Here is a 16,060-nt window from a genome sequence, read left to right as displayed (position 1 = left end):
TAAGATGAATGCTAAATTAATGTTTTATTAGAACAGAATTACTGAAAACAGTGCCAAAGGCTATTCTCTTTGGACATATTAATAATGTAGAGCTGGCCGCACTTTGGGCAGCACTTTGGGAGGCTGAGGAGGGCAGATCACAAGGTCAGGAGTTTGAGACCAGCCTGGCCAACACAGTGAAACCGTCTCTACTAAAAATACAAAAATTAGCCAGGCGTGGTGGCACATGCCTGCAGTCCCAGTTACTCAGGAGACTGAGGCAGGAGAATAGCTAGAACCTCGGAGGCAGAGGTTGCAGTGAGCTGAGATCAGGCCACTGTACTCCAGCCTGGGTGACAGGGCAAGACTCCGTCTCAAAAAAAAAAAAAAAAAAAAAAAAAGATTCTTCATTTAGTAGCATCTGCAAAGTCTTTTGGCCATATAAGGTAACATCACAAGCTTTGGGGATCAGGATGTAGATATCTTTTGGAGGCTGTTATTCAGCCCACCATGATTATATAAATGTTCACAGCAATTTAATGGATCTTATTGTCATCCTCCAATGCTATGATTGTTACATTCTCCTCCAGGACCCCCTCCTTCCCAAAGCTATCAGAAGAGGGGATACAGATTCAACTCATATCCTATTACCATTTTCACTTAACTTTGCTTCTTACAAAAAAAAAAAAAAAAGTGCTTTGGGCATGATGCTTAATGAAAAGAGTAGTCAGCAAGTTGTTATTGGCTTAGGTTGGGCAAGGAGAATTTTACAGATATCAAGTGAAAGAACAGAGAAGGAAATTTAATACCGTTGCATGCCCTTGACCAAAATTTTAATAATGAGCTTGTTTTTAATGCTGTAATGTCTGAACTTTATGTTCTTCAGAAACACCTTGTGAAAAGTTCAGTACTAAAGTTCATGTGATCACTTAATGTTGACAATGTTACTACATAGTATAGGATTTAGAACATTTTTTCTAAGAACTTTTAAGTTTCTGCTATATACTTGAAATAACAAAGAAAACTTAACACCTTTCTCAAGATGCTTTTAATTGGAAGTATTTCTTTCAAAGCTCTTGTTTTTATTATCAAATAATTTGGGATCAACATTGGGGTAAAACAGAGTATTACTCCCATTTTACTCGAAATATACCTTGAGTTGTAATATAGTTGTACATCTACTAACCATTTTGTATGTCAGTTATATCAGTGTGTCTCTTGAATAAATTCTTTTGAAACACTGAAGTTAAACCACTAAGTTGGCATTATCATTCCTGTCTATAAATAACTGTGGCAAGAAAGTACCTGGACCTTTCTAGTTTTTGATGGAAAACTTTGTTGGTATCTTTGCAATTAACTTTATGTTTAACTCAGTGAAGGGGCTGAGTCAGTCATATTTTTAATTTTCTTGAATGTGATAAGTGTGTATATATTGCATATAAAACAAATCATTTTGCTGGGCTTTTTCTCCTAAATCCCATCTCACAATTTTGTCTAAAAATCTAACATTTCCTCTTTAATCATTCTAATTTATCATTCATATAGAAAGGTTTTGTAAACATCTACCATATGTAAATTGTGCTGTTGCATTTAAATTTTTGTGGTCATAATATTTTTGGGAATTTATTTTGTGTCTCTGACTCCATTTTAGAGTGCATACATTTAGGATTTTCTTTTCTTCTTTTATTAATGGTATTAAAATCAGAAAAGATGTTGGCCTTTAAGACTACTGATTTCCTGTTTTCTACAATGAAAATAACTGGAAATGTCAATTTGAATGTGTTACTAAAAATTATTTTAAAACTATTTTATCAATTTTCTTATCTTAAAAGACATGTTAGAGCAGAGGGAGAAAATAAATGATCAAAGGAAATTTCCAGACTAAGGAATGACCCCAGTAGCCATTCTTTTTTCTTTGAGCTTGAAGACTTGAGATATACCTAAATATTTGTGAATGTAATCTTAAAATACAAAGGAATATCGGTTGCTTTCATTTTTAAATTTCATTAATTTCTTTTGAGGCAGGGTCTTTCTCTGCTGCCTAGGCTGGAGTGCAGAGGCATGATGCTTACTGGGCTTACTCAGCCTTGACCTCCAAGGCTCAACCAATCCTCCCACCTCAGCCTCCCAAGTAGCTGGGACCACAGGTGCACACCACCACACCCAGCTAATTTTTGTATTTTTTGTAGAGATGAGGTCTTGCCATGTTGCCCATTCTGGTCTCGAACTCCTGGGCTCAAGCGATTGGTCTGCCTCAGCCTCCCAAAGTGCTGGGGTTACAGGTGTGAGCCACGGCACCCAGCCGCTTTTGTTTGTTTGTACAACTTGGCCTTATTTTTGTTGACAGTGAATGGACAAAGGTCTTATTAGAATCATGATATAAACAAATGTGATAAATGTGTTTATTTCTATAATTTTACGTATTCAAAAAATATATAAATACACATGGGCCCTTAGAACATGTTGAAAAGACTGAGTTATTACTTTCTTATTACTCTCTCTATTCTACAGGCTCTTATGTTCAATAAAGACTAACTGTTAAAACAGGAAAACATTTATCTTGTCCTATATAGATAGCATTTCTCACTTACGTGTGACTGATGCCTTTTTTCAAGTATTTGGCATCTGTTTCGATCAGTGAAGAATCCTCCTACTTAAATCATTGTTCTGTTCCTTTATGTCTAATTCCTACATGGCCACAGTAGTCTCTAAAATGTACATTCTTAGAATGTCTCTGCATAGGAGAAAATGTGCTTATAGATTCTTTGAAGGTGTCTAATTAGAAAAATTAAAACATGAGTATTCTGTAGAAACTTAACTTGGGAGCATGAGTTGGCAGTAGCCTGAATTAACAATATGCCTTGGAAGCAGCTGTGAAGGGGTGGTTAGACTGCCAGGATTTTCATTTTAGCCCTACCACTCTAGTCAAGTTGTAAGACTGAAACCTCCCAGCACCTCACTTTCCTCACTTGTAACATGGGGCAATTTCGGCTCTTACTTTGTATAACTGTGAGGACTGAGTGGGATAGAACATTTACAGCATTGAAAACAATGTGCAGTATATAGTAGGCATTAAATAAAATTAGCTAACACTGGAAAGATTTGGAGGGCTATTTGATCATAGTCTTTAAAAATATAAATTAATAAATTCTTTTTTCAATGTCACTTCACAGTACTGTAGCAGACATTAGAAATGATTTTTTTAGGTTGTGAGAACATTCTCCAAATTAACACGTTTATAAATCAGAAAGGAGTATAGAAGAATCTATAACATTTACATTGGTTCAAACAGGGAAAAAGTCTTTTATCCTCTTCATACAGAAGAAATGCTGTTTCAAATTAATGTGTATATGGCACATCTTCTTTGGCACTCAAAAGCACCGAAGGAACATTTATTAATTTCAAGAGATTTTTGAAAAATACTTGTCTCTAATGCTCAGACTTTTTCAGAAAAATCCTTAAATACAGAGGCATAGAATCTGATATTAAGAGGACATGAGTATTCAGATTTAGGCATGAATCTTGGAAAAGTTATTTAACTTCCCTGTGATTTCTCACTTCTAAAATGAGAATGATAATGTCTTCTCCCTCAAAGGGTAGAATTAAATGAGCTAATGTGTATCAGTGTGCCTTCTGAACCACAAATTCAAATAACTAGACTTTTCTGTTTTATAAGCATTATCTCCTTTGAGGATATAAAATTGTTTAGCTGGACTGAAATATACTATTGAAAAACTTAACAAATGCTGCCAAAATTAATCAGTTATAAGCTAAACTGTACTCATTAAAATTGGAATTAAAGTTTTGAAATAAGCATTTTGTGATATCGATAGTGATGGCACACTCCTGGTCTCATTAAAAATTTTACAGAGAGCAAATTGATTAATAAACATACTGCAATATCCCCTTGCATTAGGTTCTTCATATGTAAAAATGTGTGATTATTTGAGTTTATAAGTCATATTTAAACATCTGACTTTTTTTTCCCAGATGACATCTAAAAGCTATAAATAAGTATTAATAATATTACATGACTAAAGCACTGGTTAGCCAGAATAATTACTGGAGTGGAACAGTGGCATATTTTCTGTACACATTTCTCTTTAATAATATCTATTGTTGTAGCTCAGCCATTCGGAGTATAGGTATTCCCTTTCTGCTTTTCAAGGGCATTGCTTTTGGAGAATTACTTTATTTATTTATTTATTTTTTGAGACGGAGTTTCACTCTTGTTGCCTAGGCTGGAGTGCAATGGCATGATCTCGGCTCACCACAACCTCTGCCTCCTGGGTTCAAGAGATTCTCCTGCCTCAGCCTCCCGAGTAGCTGGGATTACAGGCATGCACCACCACATCCGGCTGATTTTTTTTGTATTTTTTACCAGAGATGGCGTTTCTCCATGTTGGTCAGGCTAGCCTTGAACTCCCGACCTCAGGTGATCCACCCACCTCGGCCTCCCAAAGTGCTGGGATTGCAGGCGTGAGCCACCACGCCTGGCGAGAATTACTTGATTTTAACTGATCTATTTCGCAGTACTCACAAATAGATAAATTGTGTTATAATGTTCAGCAAATTTTTATTTTTTTTTTGAGACGGAGTCTCGCTCAGTCGCCCAGGCTGGAGTGCAGTGGCGCGATCTCGGCTCACTGCAAGCTCTGCCTCAAGGGTTCACGCCTTTCTCCTGCCTCAGCCTCCCGAGTAGCTGGGACTACAGGCGCCTGCCACCACGCCCGGCTAATTTTTTGTATTTTTAGTAGAGACCGGGTTTCACCGTGATAGCCAGGATGGTCTTGATCTCCTGACCTCGTGATCCGCCCGCCTTGGCCTCCCAAAGTGCTGGGATTACAGGCGTGAACCACTGAGCCCGGCCGCAAATTTTTTTTTCTTTTTTTTTGAGACGGAGTCTCACTCTGTCGCCCAGGCTGGAGTGCAATAGCGCGATCTCGGCTCACAGCAACCTCAGCCTCCCGGGTACGAGCGATTCACCCTGCCTCAGTCTCCCAAGTGGCTGGGATTATAGGTGTGCCCCACGGTGCCCGGCTAATTTTTGTATTTTTAGTGGAGAGGGCATTTCATATGTTGTCCAGGCTGGTCTCGAACTCCTGACCTCAGGTGATCCGCCTGCCTAGGCCTCCCAAAGTGCTGGGGTTACAGGCGTGAGCCACTGCACCCAACCCAAATTTTCTATTTTTACGGTACAGTAAACAGTAAACATGTCCAAATATATAAGGCTGGTTTGTAATGTTGCAACTGAATTTAAGTGAGCACCGCAATACAGGCTAATCTTTGAGTAAGCAGAAAAGTAATTCAGAGGCTGGGCGCGGTCGCTTACGCCTGTAATCCCAGCACTTTGGGAGGCTGAGGTGCATGTATCACCTGAGGTCAGGAGTTCGTGACCAGCCTGGCCAACACGGTAAAACCCCGTCTCTACTAAAAATACAAAAATTAGCCGGGTATGGTGGCACATGCCTGTAATCCCAGCTACTCGGGAGGCTGAGGCAGGAGAATCCCTGGAACCCGGGAGGCGGAGGTTGCAGTGAGCTGAGATTGTGCCTTTTTACAGCCTGGGAGACAGAATACGACTCTGTCTCAAAAAACATCAACAACAAAAAAGTAATTCAGAGGTACAGCTTCAGAATGAAAACAGCTAAAATTCGGTCTTTCAAAAGGCAAAGGATAGCTCTAAGTACTTGGTTAAAAGGATTTAATGACTTTATTATACATAGCAGTCGGCATTTAATGTTTATGTAATAAAAATCCAGGCCTTTTTAATTAAAAGATGATAGTATAAGAAAATCTGGCTCTTCAGGTGCCTTCTCCTTGTTTTAATGTATTTGTGTTCATATATTGCTGGTCGTAAGAATTTTGGAGGGGGAAAGAGAGACCCAGATTTTTGAAATTCAGATTTCTCTCACTGTAGAGTTGCCCTTTTTTTTTTTAATTTTTAATTTTTAATTTTTTGAGACGGAGTCTCGCTCTGTCGCCCAGGCCGGAGTGTGGTGGCCTGATCTCGGCTCACTGCAAGCTCCGCCTCCCAGGTTCACGACATTCCCCTGCCTCAGCCTCTCACGTAGCTCAGACTACAGGCACCTGCCACCACGCCCAGCTAATTTTTCGTATTTTTAGTAGAGACGGGGTTTCACCGCGTTAGCGAGAATGGTCTCCATCTCCTCACCTCGTGATCCGCCCGCCTCAGCCTCCTAAAGTGCTGGGATTACAGGCGTGAGCCACCGCGCCCAGCCGACTTGCTCTTTATATCTTAGTGGGACTTGATGCAGCCTAAGCAGGAGTTTGAAAGTGATATGGCAGGCAAAAATTAATACACTTCAAAATATCTTATTTTCTTACGTCTTATGTTAATCCTGGATTTTTTTTAAACCTTTATTTTAAAGGGAATAACACCCCAACCCTTCTTCCCCCATCAAAACAGCTCAAACAGTACCCTTTGCTACTGGTCATTAAAACAAGCATCTGCTTCCATAAGGCTATCTCAACAGCTCTTTTACTCTATCAGCTTTGGGTAAGACTTTAATATATGTGTTTATTAAGCGTCAAACTGTATCAGCACAATCATAGTGAATTATTTAGGCAGCCCAAGGGGTGTAGAGCTGCTGTTTGGGGTAATTTAAAACTTTGACTTAAAAAAAAAAACAAAACAAAAAACCTTTGACTTAAGGCTACATTTTGAGAGATCAAGAGCATTTTCTTTCATACTGAAGTCCAAAGAAAGGACATTCCACCCATCTACATTCCACTGCAGTTTCAATCGGTTAGGGTAGTTTCTATTTTCCATTCAAAAACTATTGAAAAAGAATGTCAGATTTGCATTTCAACAATGGATGGCAGCGATTAACCAGGCATATCACTTGCAACAAAAGCTCAAGAAGTTAAAAAGAAATAATTATTTTTGTGAAAACACAAATAGCCATAGTTCTATAAAAACACAACCAATCACATATTAATGAATATCATAGAACAAGTGGTCTTCTCAAACATATTTGATTTTTATTACTGTAGCACTTTGAATATGTGTGAGAGCCTATTCTAGCAGAGGTTTACATTAGCAATATAAAGTAAAAAAATAAATAAATAAATAAATGAAGTCCGGGTTTTTCTTTTCAGTGTGGGAGACCCCAGATAAAGCAACAATGTATCATAGCTTTGATACTGGATAAATGGGATGTTGAGAGTGCACTTCTACTCAATAACGTGCAAATGGTGACATAATTCACTTTTTGAAGTCTTTCCTTTGGAGCAAGGGGAAGAGTTCAGAGAAAACTAAAGGTAAAAAGTTGAACTGACAACTGGAGGTGTATCAAAACTGCAAATGACAATCGTTTCTGCTTTAACAATCTTCTGAAATAGGAATGTAAATCCGTGAGACTTCCTGAATCAGAGGTCTAACCATAAGCGTTGATTCCCCTAACAACCTAAATTTAACAAAATGAAAATTCCTCCCTACAGTTTTTCGGCTTGCTTTATCATTTTTAAATTCCTGGGAGAGACTTACATTCTCGATTATTGGTAAGAAACGCTTAGAACTAGGTTTTGACATGAAATACGAAGAAAGTAACTGCCAGTAAATTGCCCCCAATCAAACCTAACATTGCTTCTGTAGAACTACAGTTGGACCTATGAAATGTAACGTGTGTGTGTGTGTGTGTTTTAAAACTGGAATTTCGGATGGCTTTTTCTTTTCTAGCCCTAAAAGGCATTCTTATCATTGTGTTGCTCACATGTCCGGGCCACCTTGCCTCCTGAGTCAAACCAATGGGAGATATAGCCAGGACGATGAACGAAAAACGCGTCGCTGCTTGGAAACACCTGTTGAGGTCAGTCGATTACAGGGCCGGCCTGCTTCTGTCCTCCAGTTAAGGATGGATTGCAACCACTCCTCGTTAGAGAAGAGCCTACCCCAGAGGAGCTCAGGCAGTTAACTGGAAACAGCTGCAACATCTGCCCGGCCGCCTCGCCCCTGCCCGTGGAAGGGCGAGGGGACCGCATGGCAGCAACTGCACTGCACAAAAGACAACACCTGTCACCGGGAGCCACCGGTCTTCCGTAGACCCCACAGCTCCCGGCCCCAGGGCATCCCCCGAGGCGGCAAGGGCCGGGGGCGAGCCCAGGTGCGGCGAGGGGGAGGAGGTTTCCGCCACGCGCCGGGGAAGAAAGCCTGACTCATGTCGTGGCAGCGGCAGCAGCGGCGGCGGGCTCCTGGGAACTGAAACTCGTGATGCTGTTGCTGCGGAGAAACGCCTCATTACCCATTCCGCAGGCGGGGGACACCACCCAGGGCGCGCACACCAAGCGCCGGCGCTCCCGCCGCCTCCGCCGACCCTTCCGCGCCGCGCCCCCTCTGCCGCGTGCCCGCGCGCGCCGGCCGCGAGTGTGAAAAGAGCGGACACACCTAACCTGGGCGCGCGGCAGGCGCGCACCCTGCCCACCCCCACCAGGCCGAATCACGCAGTCCGACCCGGACTCGCTCCTTCGGCCGAAATTCCCCACCCCCACTATCCCCTTCGGCTCCACCACTCCCGGCTTCGGCGTCTCTGCCAGCCTTCGGTAATTTCCGTCGGAAGACCCGGCGCTCGCTTAGGCCCGAAGACCCGCCGCCTCCTGCCCCGCCAGACCCGGCTTTATGTCTGCGGCGCCGAAGCGCATGCGCAGACGCCATCTTCCCTCCTTCTCCTCCGCCTGCCCCCTCCCCCCCGCCACCACCGCCTCCTCTCGCAGGCGGTCGCCCCTCCTCCTCCTGCGCTCCGCGCTGGTCCCTCCCCTCCCGATGCCGCGAGAGACTGGGGGATACGGTGGAGCCGGGGGAGCCGAAGAAGAGCACTAGTAACAACCACCACAGCCCCCTCCCCGCCCGACACCCTCCCTCGGCACCCACCCACTCCCCCGCCCTGTTTGCCGACACCGACCAACCCCACCTCGTTCCTTTGAACGGCGTCGGCTGCAGTCGCTGCACCAGCCCGTCTGGCCACCAACGCCGCCGAGAAAGGAGCCGCCGCCGCCTGCGGCCCCCTCCCGCCCGGTCGCGGGAGCAGCGGGGTGAGGAAGAGCTGGCTGCGGAGGAAGAGGACAAGAGAGGGTCGCACCCTCCGACCTAGCGCACGTCCCGCCGCCCTCCGGGGAGGCTCGGGCGCCGGCCCCTTCCTCCCCGAGGACGTGTGCCGAGCCGAGGCGCCTGCCCTGAGGGAGGAAAATGCTCGGGCTCCATGGCTGCCAGTGATGGAGCGGTCCCTGGGCTCCTGCTGCCACCGCCGCCGCCGCCGCGCCCCGGCCGTGCTCCGCGAGGACCCGGCGTCTCTGCGCGCCCGCCCGCGCCTCGTTGCTGGGTTCACCGTACCGGGCGCCTCGCCGCCGCCCCGCTCGCAGCCGCGTCGCCCCGGCCCCAGCCGCGGCCAGCGTTTCCTCACCGAGCAGCCACCGCGAGCCCAGGGGGTTTGAAAGGGTCTGCGGGGCGCGGGGGGAGGGCCGAGCGGGGCCGGGAGGGGAGGTTTGAGCGACACTGAGCTCGGGGCTCGCTGGCGGCGGCGGCGGCCCCGGGGGTGGCGAGGGGAAGGCGACACTTGCTTGGCGTTGCCTCCGTGCAGAGCGGCCGGGAGGGCTTTGCAGCGGCCGCCGCCGCGGCGGGAGGAGGGGGCTGAGGCGGCTTCGGAGTTGGCCGGAGAAGGTGGGCATTTCTCGCTTTTCCTCCCCTTCCTGCGCTCTCCCCCTCCCTCCTGCCCCGCACCCCACGTGAAGCGGAGTATAAAGGGGGGTGTGAGGCTAGAGGGGAAAGTGAATGGCGAAGGACTGAAGGGATCCCCCCTTCGGGTCCCCGGCCGCCCTGTTCACCCTCGTTCATCCTCCTTTCCGAAGCTCGCTCTCGAAGGCAGGAGCGACCGGCGCCTTCGGCTGAGGAGGAGGACAAGGAGGAATCGCGCCAGGCGGAGCGTCAGGTCCCGTTTTCCTCTCCGGCGTCTGGAATACAAAGATTACGGTGCAGAAGGAGATTGCACTCGTCTCCTCCGCGCCCCCGGTACCCAACACAATGCACCAGCCGCCTGAGTCCACCGCCGCGGCCGCCGCCGCTGCAGACATTAGCGCTAGGAAGATGGCGCACCCGGCAATGTTCCCTCGAAGGGGCAGCGGTAGTGGCAGCGCCTCTGCTCTCAATGCAGCAGGTACCGGCGTCGGTAGTAATGCCACATCTTCCGAGGATTTTCCGCCTCCGTCGCTGCTTCAGCCGCCGCCCCCTGCAGCATCTTCTACGTCGGGACCACAGCCTCCGCCTCCACAAAGCCTGAACCTCCTTTCGCAGGCTCAGCTGCAGGCACAGCCTCTTGCGCCAGGCGGAACTCAAATGAAAAAGAAAAGTGGCTTCCAGATAACTAGCGTTACTCCTGCTCAGATCTCTGCTAGTATCAGCTCTAACAACAGTATAGCAGAGGACACTGAGAGCTATGATGATCTGGATGAATCTCACACGGAAGATCTCTCTTCTTCGGAGATCCTTGATGTGTCACTTTCCAGGGCTACTGACTTAGGGGAGCCCGAACGCAGCTCCTCAGAAGAGACCCTAAATAACTTCCAGGAAGCTGAGACACCTGGGGCAGTCTCTCCCAACCAGCCCCACCTTCCTCAGCCTCATTTGCCTCACCTTCCACAACAGAATGTTGTGATCAATGGGAATGCTCATCCACACCACCTCCATCACCACCATCACGTTCATCATGGGCACCACCTCCAACATGGGCACCACCATCCATCTCATGTTGCTGTGGCCAGTGCATCCATTCCTGGTGGGCCACCCCCAAGCCCAGTAACTAGAAAACTCTCTACAACTGGAAGCTCTGACAGTATCACACCAGTTGCACCAACTTCTGCTGTATCATCCAGTGGTTCACCTGCATCTGTAATGACTAATATGCGTGCTCCAAGTACTACAGGCGGAATAGGTATAAATTCTGTTACTGGCACTAGTACAGTAAATAATGTTAACATTACTGCTGTGGGTAGTTTTAACCCTAATGTGACAAGCAGCATGCTTGGTAATGTTAATATAAGTACAAGCAATATTCCTAGTGCTGCTAGTGTGAGTGTTGGGCCTGGAGTTACCAGTGGTGTTAATGTGAATATCTTGAGTGGCATGGGCAATGGTACTATTTCTTCCTCCGCTGCTGTTAACAGTGTTCCTAATGCAGCTGCAGGGATGACTGGGGGATCGATTTCAAGTCAGCAGCAACAACCAACAGTTAACACTTCGAGGTTCAGAGTTGTGAAGTTAGATTCTAGTTCTGAGCCCTTTAAAAAAGGTAGATGGACTTGCACTGAGTTCTATGAAAAAGAAAATGCTGTACCTGCTACAGAAGGTGTGCTGATAAATAAAGTGGTGGAGACTGTAAAGCAAAATCCCATAGAAGTGACTTCTGAAAGGGAGAGCACTAGTGGGAGTTCAGTGAGCAGTGGTGTCAGCACACTGAGTCACTATACAGAGAGTGTGGGAAGTGGAGAGATGGGAGCCCCTACTGTGGTGGTGCAGCAGCAGCAGCAACAACAACAGCAACAACCAGCTCTCCAAGGTGTGACCCTCCAACAGATGGATTTTGGTAGCACTGGTCCACAGAGTATTCCAGCAGTTAGTATACCACAGAGTATTTCTCAGTCACAGATCTCACAAGTACAATTACAGTCTCAAGAACTGAGCTATCAGCAAAAGCAAGGTCTCCAGCCGGTACCTCTGCAAGCCACTATGAGTGCTGCAACTGGTATCCAGCCATCGCCTGTAAATGTGGTTGGTGTAACTTCAGCTTTAGGTCAGCAGCCTTCCATTTCCAGTTTGGCTCAACCCCAGCTACCATATTCTCAGGCGGCTCCTCCAGTGCAAACTCCCCTTCCAGGGGCACCACCACCCCAACAGTTACAGTATGGACAACAGCAACCAATGGTTTCTACACAGATGGCCCCAGGCCATGTCAAATCAGTGACTCAAAATCCTGCTTCAGAGTATGTACAACAGCAGCCAATTCTTCAAACAGCAATGTCCTCCGGACAGCCCAGTTCTGCAGGAGTAGGAGCAGGAACAACAGTGATTCCTGTGGCTCAGCCACAGGGTATCCAGCTGCCAGTGCAGCCCACAGCAGTCCCAGCACAACCTGCAGGGGCATCTGTCCAGCCTGTTGGCCAGGCTCAGGCAGCAGTGTCTGCTGTACCTACTGGCAGTCAGATTGCAAATATTGGTCAGCAAGCAAACATACCTACTGCAGTGCAGCAGCCCTCTACCCAGGTTCCACCTTCAGTTATTCAGCAAGGTGCTCCTCCATCTTCGCAAGTGGTTCCACCTGCTCAAACTGGGATTATTCATCAGGGAGTTCAAACTAGCGCTCCAAGCCTTCCTCAACAATTGGTTATTGCATCCCAAAGTTCCTTGTTAACTGTGCCTCCCCAGCCACAAGGAGTAGAACCAGTAGCTCAAGGAATTGTTTCACAGCAGTTGCCTGCAGTTAGTCCTTTGCCCTCTGCTAGTAGTATTTCTGTTACAAGTCAGGTTAGTTCAACTGGTCCTTCTGGAATGCCTTCTGCCCCAACAAACTTGGTTCCACCACAAAATATAGCACAAACCCCTGCCACCCAAAATGGTAATTTGGTTCAAAGTGTTAGTCAACCTCCCTTGATAGCAACTAATATAAATTTGCCTTTGGCACAACAGATACCACTAAGTTCTACCCAGTTCTCTGCACAATCATTAGCTCAGGCAATTGGAAGCCAAATTGAAGATGCCAGGCGTGCAGCGGAGCCCTCCTTAGTTGGCTTACCTCAGACTATCAGTGGTGACAGTGGGGGAATGTCAGCAGTTTCAGATGGGAGTAGCAGCAGCCTAGCAGCCTCTGCTTCTCTTTTCCCGTTGAAGGTGCTACCGCTGACGACACCCCTGGTGGATGGCGAGGATGAGAGGTAAGATCATGTCATATTTCTGGACACATTCAACAGATTTGAAGTTAATCTATTTAGTAGCTATATGTATGCACAAAATTAGTCTAAAACATTGTATATTGTTTTCATTTTGTATGTGAAAAATGCATTTTTATGGGAAGTTTTATAGAGCAAGAGTTATGGAATGGTTTCAGAGTGGGTAGGAAATAATAGTAGTATGTGAACAATATTTTCAGAATAGTTGAGCATGTGTTCACATTAAAAACAGGTTTGGGGGCACCAAGTGGTTTTATTATCTATAAAATGCTTTTTAGAAATATTAATTATGGAAAGCTTAATTTTTGCTAACCCACATAATAGTTAATCTGTTTTGAGCTGCTAAAATAATCTCTTGGGGGGTTGTGGTTCCCACGTTTGTTCTCCTTTACTAGACATCCCTTTTTCATTTCTACTGTGTTTGATCTTAGTCTGTGAAAGATACTGTTGCCTGCTTTTCCTAGTCAGATATGGTAGGAAAGATGACTTAATCTGGGTTATATAGGTTGCCCTCATACTCCAAGTGACCAACTTTTGCGTACTTATTTAATGGTCATTTTATCTGAACAGTAAAGGAATGGGGATCTTATTTTGTGGGAAAGGAGGACATAAACTATCAAAATAACCAGACTTATCTTGATAGTATGCTGTACATTTTTTCTTTTGCATGGTAGATCAAGGTGGTAGCCATTTTAAAGAATAGAGAAAGTAAGTCTTGGAGGATTGAATTTATAGAGGCGTGAAAATAAGACCTTGGTCTCTGGCTAATCTACTCCACCTGTTCCTTTCTCTCCTTACCAAAAAGGTACAGAAAGCCTAAAGTACATTATTAAACCAAGCGTTTTTTCACTTAGATTGGAAATAATATGCCAGTAACGCTTATTGAATCAAATTGTGTTTTTGAAGCTGACTGGCTAAATAAGTTGTGAAATCTTTCATGTTGATTTTTAAAGTAATGTTCTTTTCACAAATTTTCCAGTCTTACTAACCTTGATTAAAATGCTATTATAGGAGTTATGAAAAGACATCATTTTCACGGTGGAATTTGGAGTAAGCGTGCAAGATATTTAATTATTTTAGTATTAGTTGGAGGGTTTTGTGATTGAACTTTCATCAAGCAAATTTAAGCATTTATATTCTATATGTATGTTTGTGGGTTTTGCTTTGGAAAAATTGAGCATATTGCAAAATAGTTGTAATTTTAGAAAAAGAAAACAGGTCAAATGTTTCAGTGAGGTTTGTGTTATTTAGTTGTTTAAAAGATAAGATAAAGACATGGTTAAATTGATAAAATCTTGTCTTTCAAGATTTTTATTATTTTTCTAATAGTCAGGTAATTAAAACCTTGTTACCCAACCAAATGTATTCTGTATTATTTGTACAAAACTGTACTCTAAAAGATAAACTTTTAGGAGGTAGTTTCCTTAACTGTTCCATTATTATTGTTAAACCTTTAATTTTATCATGCTAATACTCATCTGTAATTTTAAAAGAATTACCACAAATATTAATGTTTTTTAAGTCAAAAGGTTATGATTTAAGTGAAGCCTCTATAAAAACAGCTATATTATGTGGATGCTAAGTTTAGAGAAACAAAAGACGGGTAAAATACACAAACGAAAACACTCATTTTGAATTCAAACTTGCCATGATTTTGTAATTGCCATTTGTGGTCTCCTGGCTTGACTTTCATCTCTTTTTCCTCCTATTGGTAAGGACATGATAGGATTTTCCACAGCTTGCTCTTCCAGGCAATTAAAGTCAGATGATGCTACTTTCAACTAGATTTTTAACTATAGGAATAGGGTCCCAGTTTAAGATATTAATATAAAATTAATTTTCCAGATAATAATTGAGCAAAGGATTAATAAGGTAGAAATTATGGAATTCTAGAAAGGGACAAAAAGACATACTGAAAAATAAGGAAATATAAATCTAATACAACAAGTTGTCTTCAGACACTGTACACATTCAATTATAATTATGTTTACCAGTCTCTCCCACAAGACCAGGAGTTCCTCAAGAGCAGGGACTGTTTTGAATTTACTACCTATTTGGGCCCTGGTTAGTTAACATCAAAGTTTCGTGATTAAAAACCAGAAAATTTTTGTTTTAGCAGTATCTTAAGTTCTGTGAAATCAGAATGTAGCCCTAAAACACCTTGTAAGATCAGAAAAGATATATATTATATTCTTTATTGTGTTTTACTGAAGATTATTTATCACTACAGTTTGGAAAAAGAAGTTAATTTTTCATTTAAATTTGCCCTTGGAAGATAACTTAAGTATAACTACAAGAGAAAACAGTGATATGATTAAAAAACAAACTTTAAAAACCTTTCTTCCCATGGTAGCTTCTGTTGTCACTTGCATCTTCTGGGCTTGGTCACCATTAGTCTCAGGAGAGAGAGAATACATATATAATTTCAATATTATGAATCAGGAAATGTATTAACAATATAACTTGGGCAGTAGGACAGATGAGGATGGTTATCTTTTAATCATCTTTTGAGATAATACTCAACACTTTAGATTATAAAATGTTTAGACATGTAGAAAGTGCCTTCAGTTGATCACTGGGAGAGACTATAAACATGGATCAGGATGTTAAGATTATGTATCTTGTTTTAAAAAAAAATCATTCTTATTTAAAAGGTCTTAATGTCAGGCTGTGTGCGGTGGCTCACACCTGTAATCCCAGCACTTTGGGAGGCTGAGGTGGGCGGATTGCTTGAGCCCAGATCATGCCACTGCACTCCAGCCTGGGTGGCAGAGCAGGACCCTGTTTCAGAAAAAAAAAAAAAAAAGGCTTAATGTCTTAGACTATAACATGAACTGTGAATTCACCTCTACAAGAATGGGAAAATACAGGTATTTCATCTTTTATGTTTTGTGATTGTTATTAGCACAGCCTCTTAATGTGAAATGGGTCAAACTTCTATTCATCCTTCAAGACTCAGCTCAAATGTTCTCTTTAAAGCATTCTTTTCACTCAGGGGACATTGTTTCCTTAGCACTTTTAATATTCCTCTATTTAAGCACTGTACACATTCAATTATAATTATGTTTACCAATCTTTCCCACAAGACTGGATGTTCCTTAAGGGCAGGGACGAAGTATTTTTTTGA

The 16,060-nt window shown here is 43.9% G+C and overlaps 1 protein-coding gene across 5 annotated transcripts in view; it reads left to right on the top strand.

The window, feature by feature from the left end:
• Nucleotides 1-9,940: 9,940 nt before the first annotated feature.
• The window catches only part of TSC22D1 (TSC22 domain family member 1), a 145,987-nt gene continuing 139,867 nt past the window's right edge, over nucleotides 9,941-16,060 (top strand). For all 5 annotated transcript variants that reach the window (XR_010123567.1, XM_054446030.2, XM_063650821.1 and 2 more), the window contains exon 1: nucleotides 9,941-12,918. Coding sequence is in view for 4 of the 5 variants with exons in the window: in XM_054446030.2 (XP_054302005.1) it covers nucleotides 10,016-12,918 (2,903 nt within the window). In the remaining variant the exon portion in view is untranslated. The remainder of the gene's footprint in view (nucleotides 12,919-16,060) is intronic.

Source organism: Pongo pygmaeus, chromosome 14 (genome assembly GCF_028885625.2).
Source record: "Pongo pygmaeus isolate AG05252 chromosome 14, NHGRI_mPonPyg2-v2.0_pri, whole genome shotgun sequence".
NCBI classification, from domain to species: Eukaryota; Metazoa; Chordata; class Mammalia; order Primates; family Hominidae; genus Pongo; species Pongo pygmaeus.
Note: the sequence above shows the minus strand (reverse complement) of the source record. Positions and strands in the feature narration are given on the sequence as shown.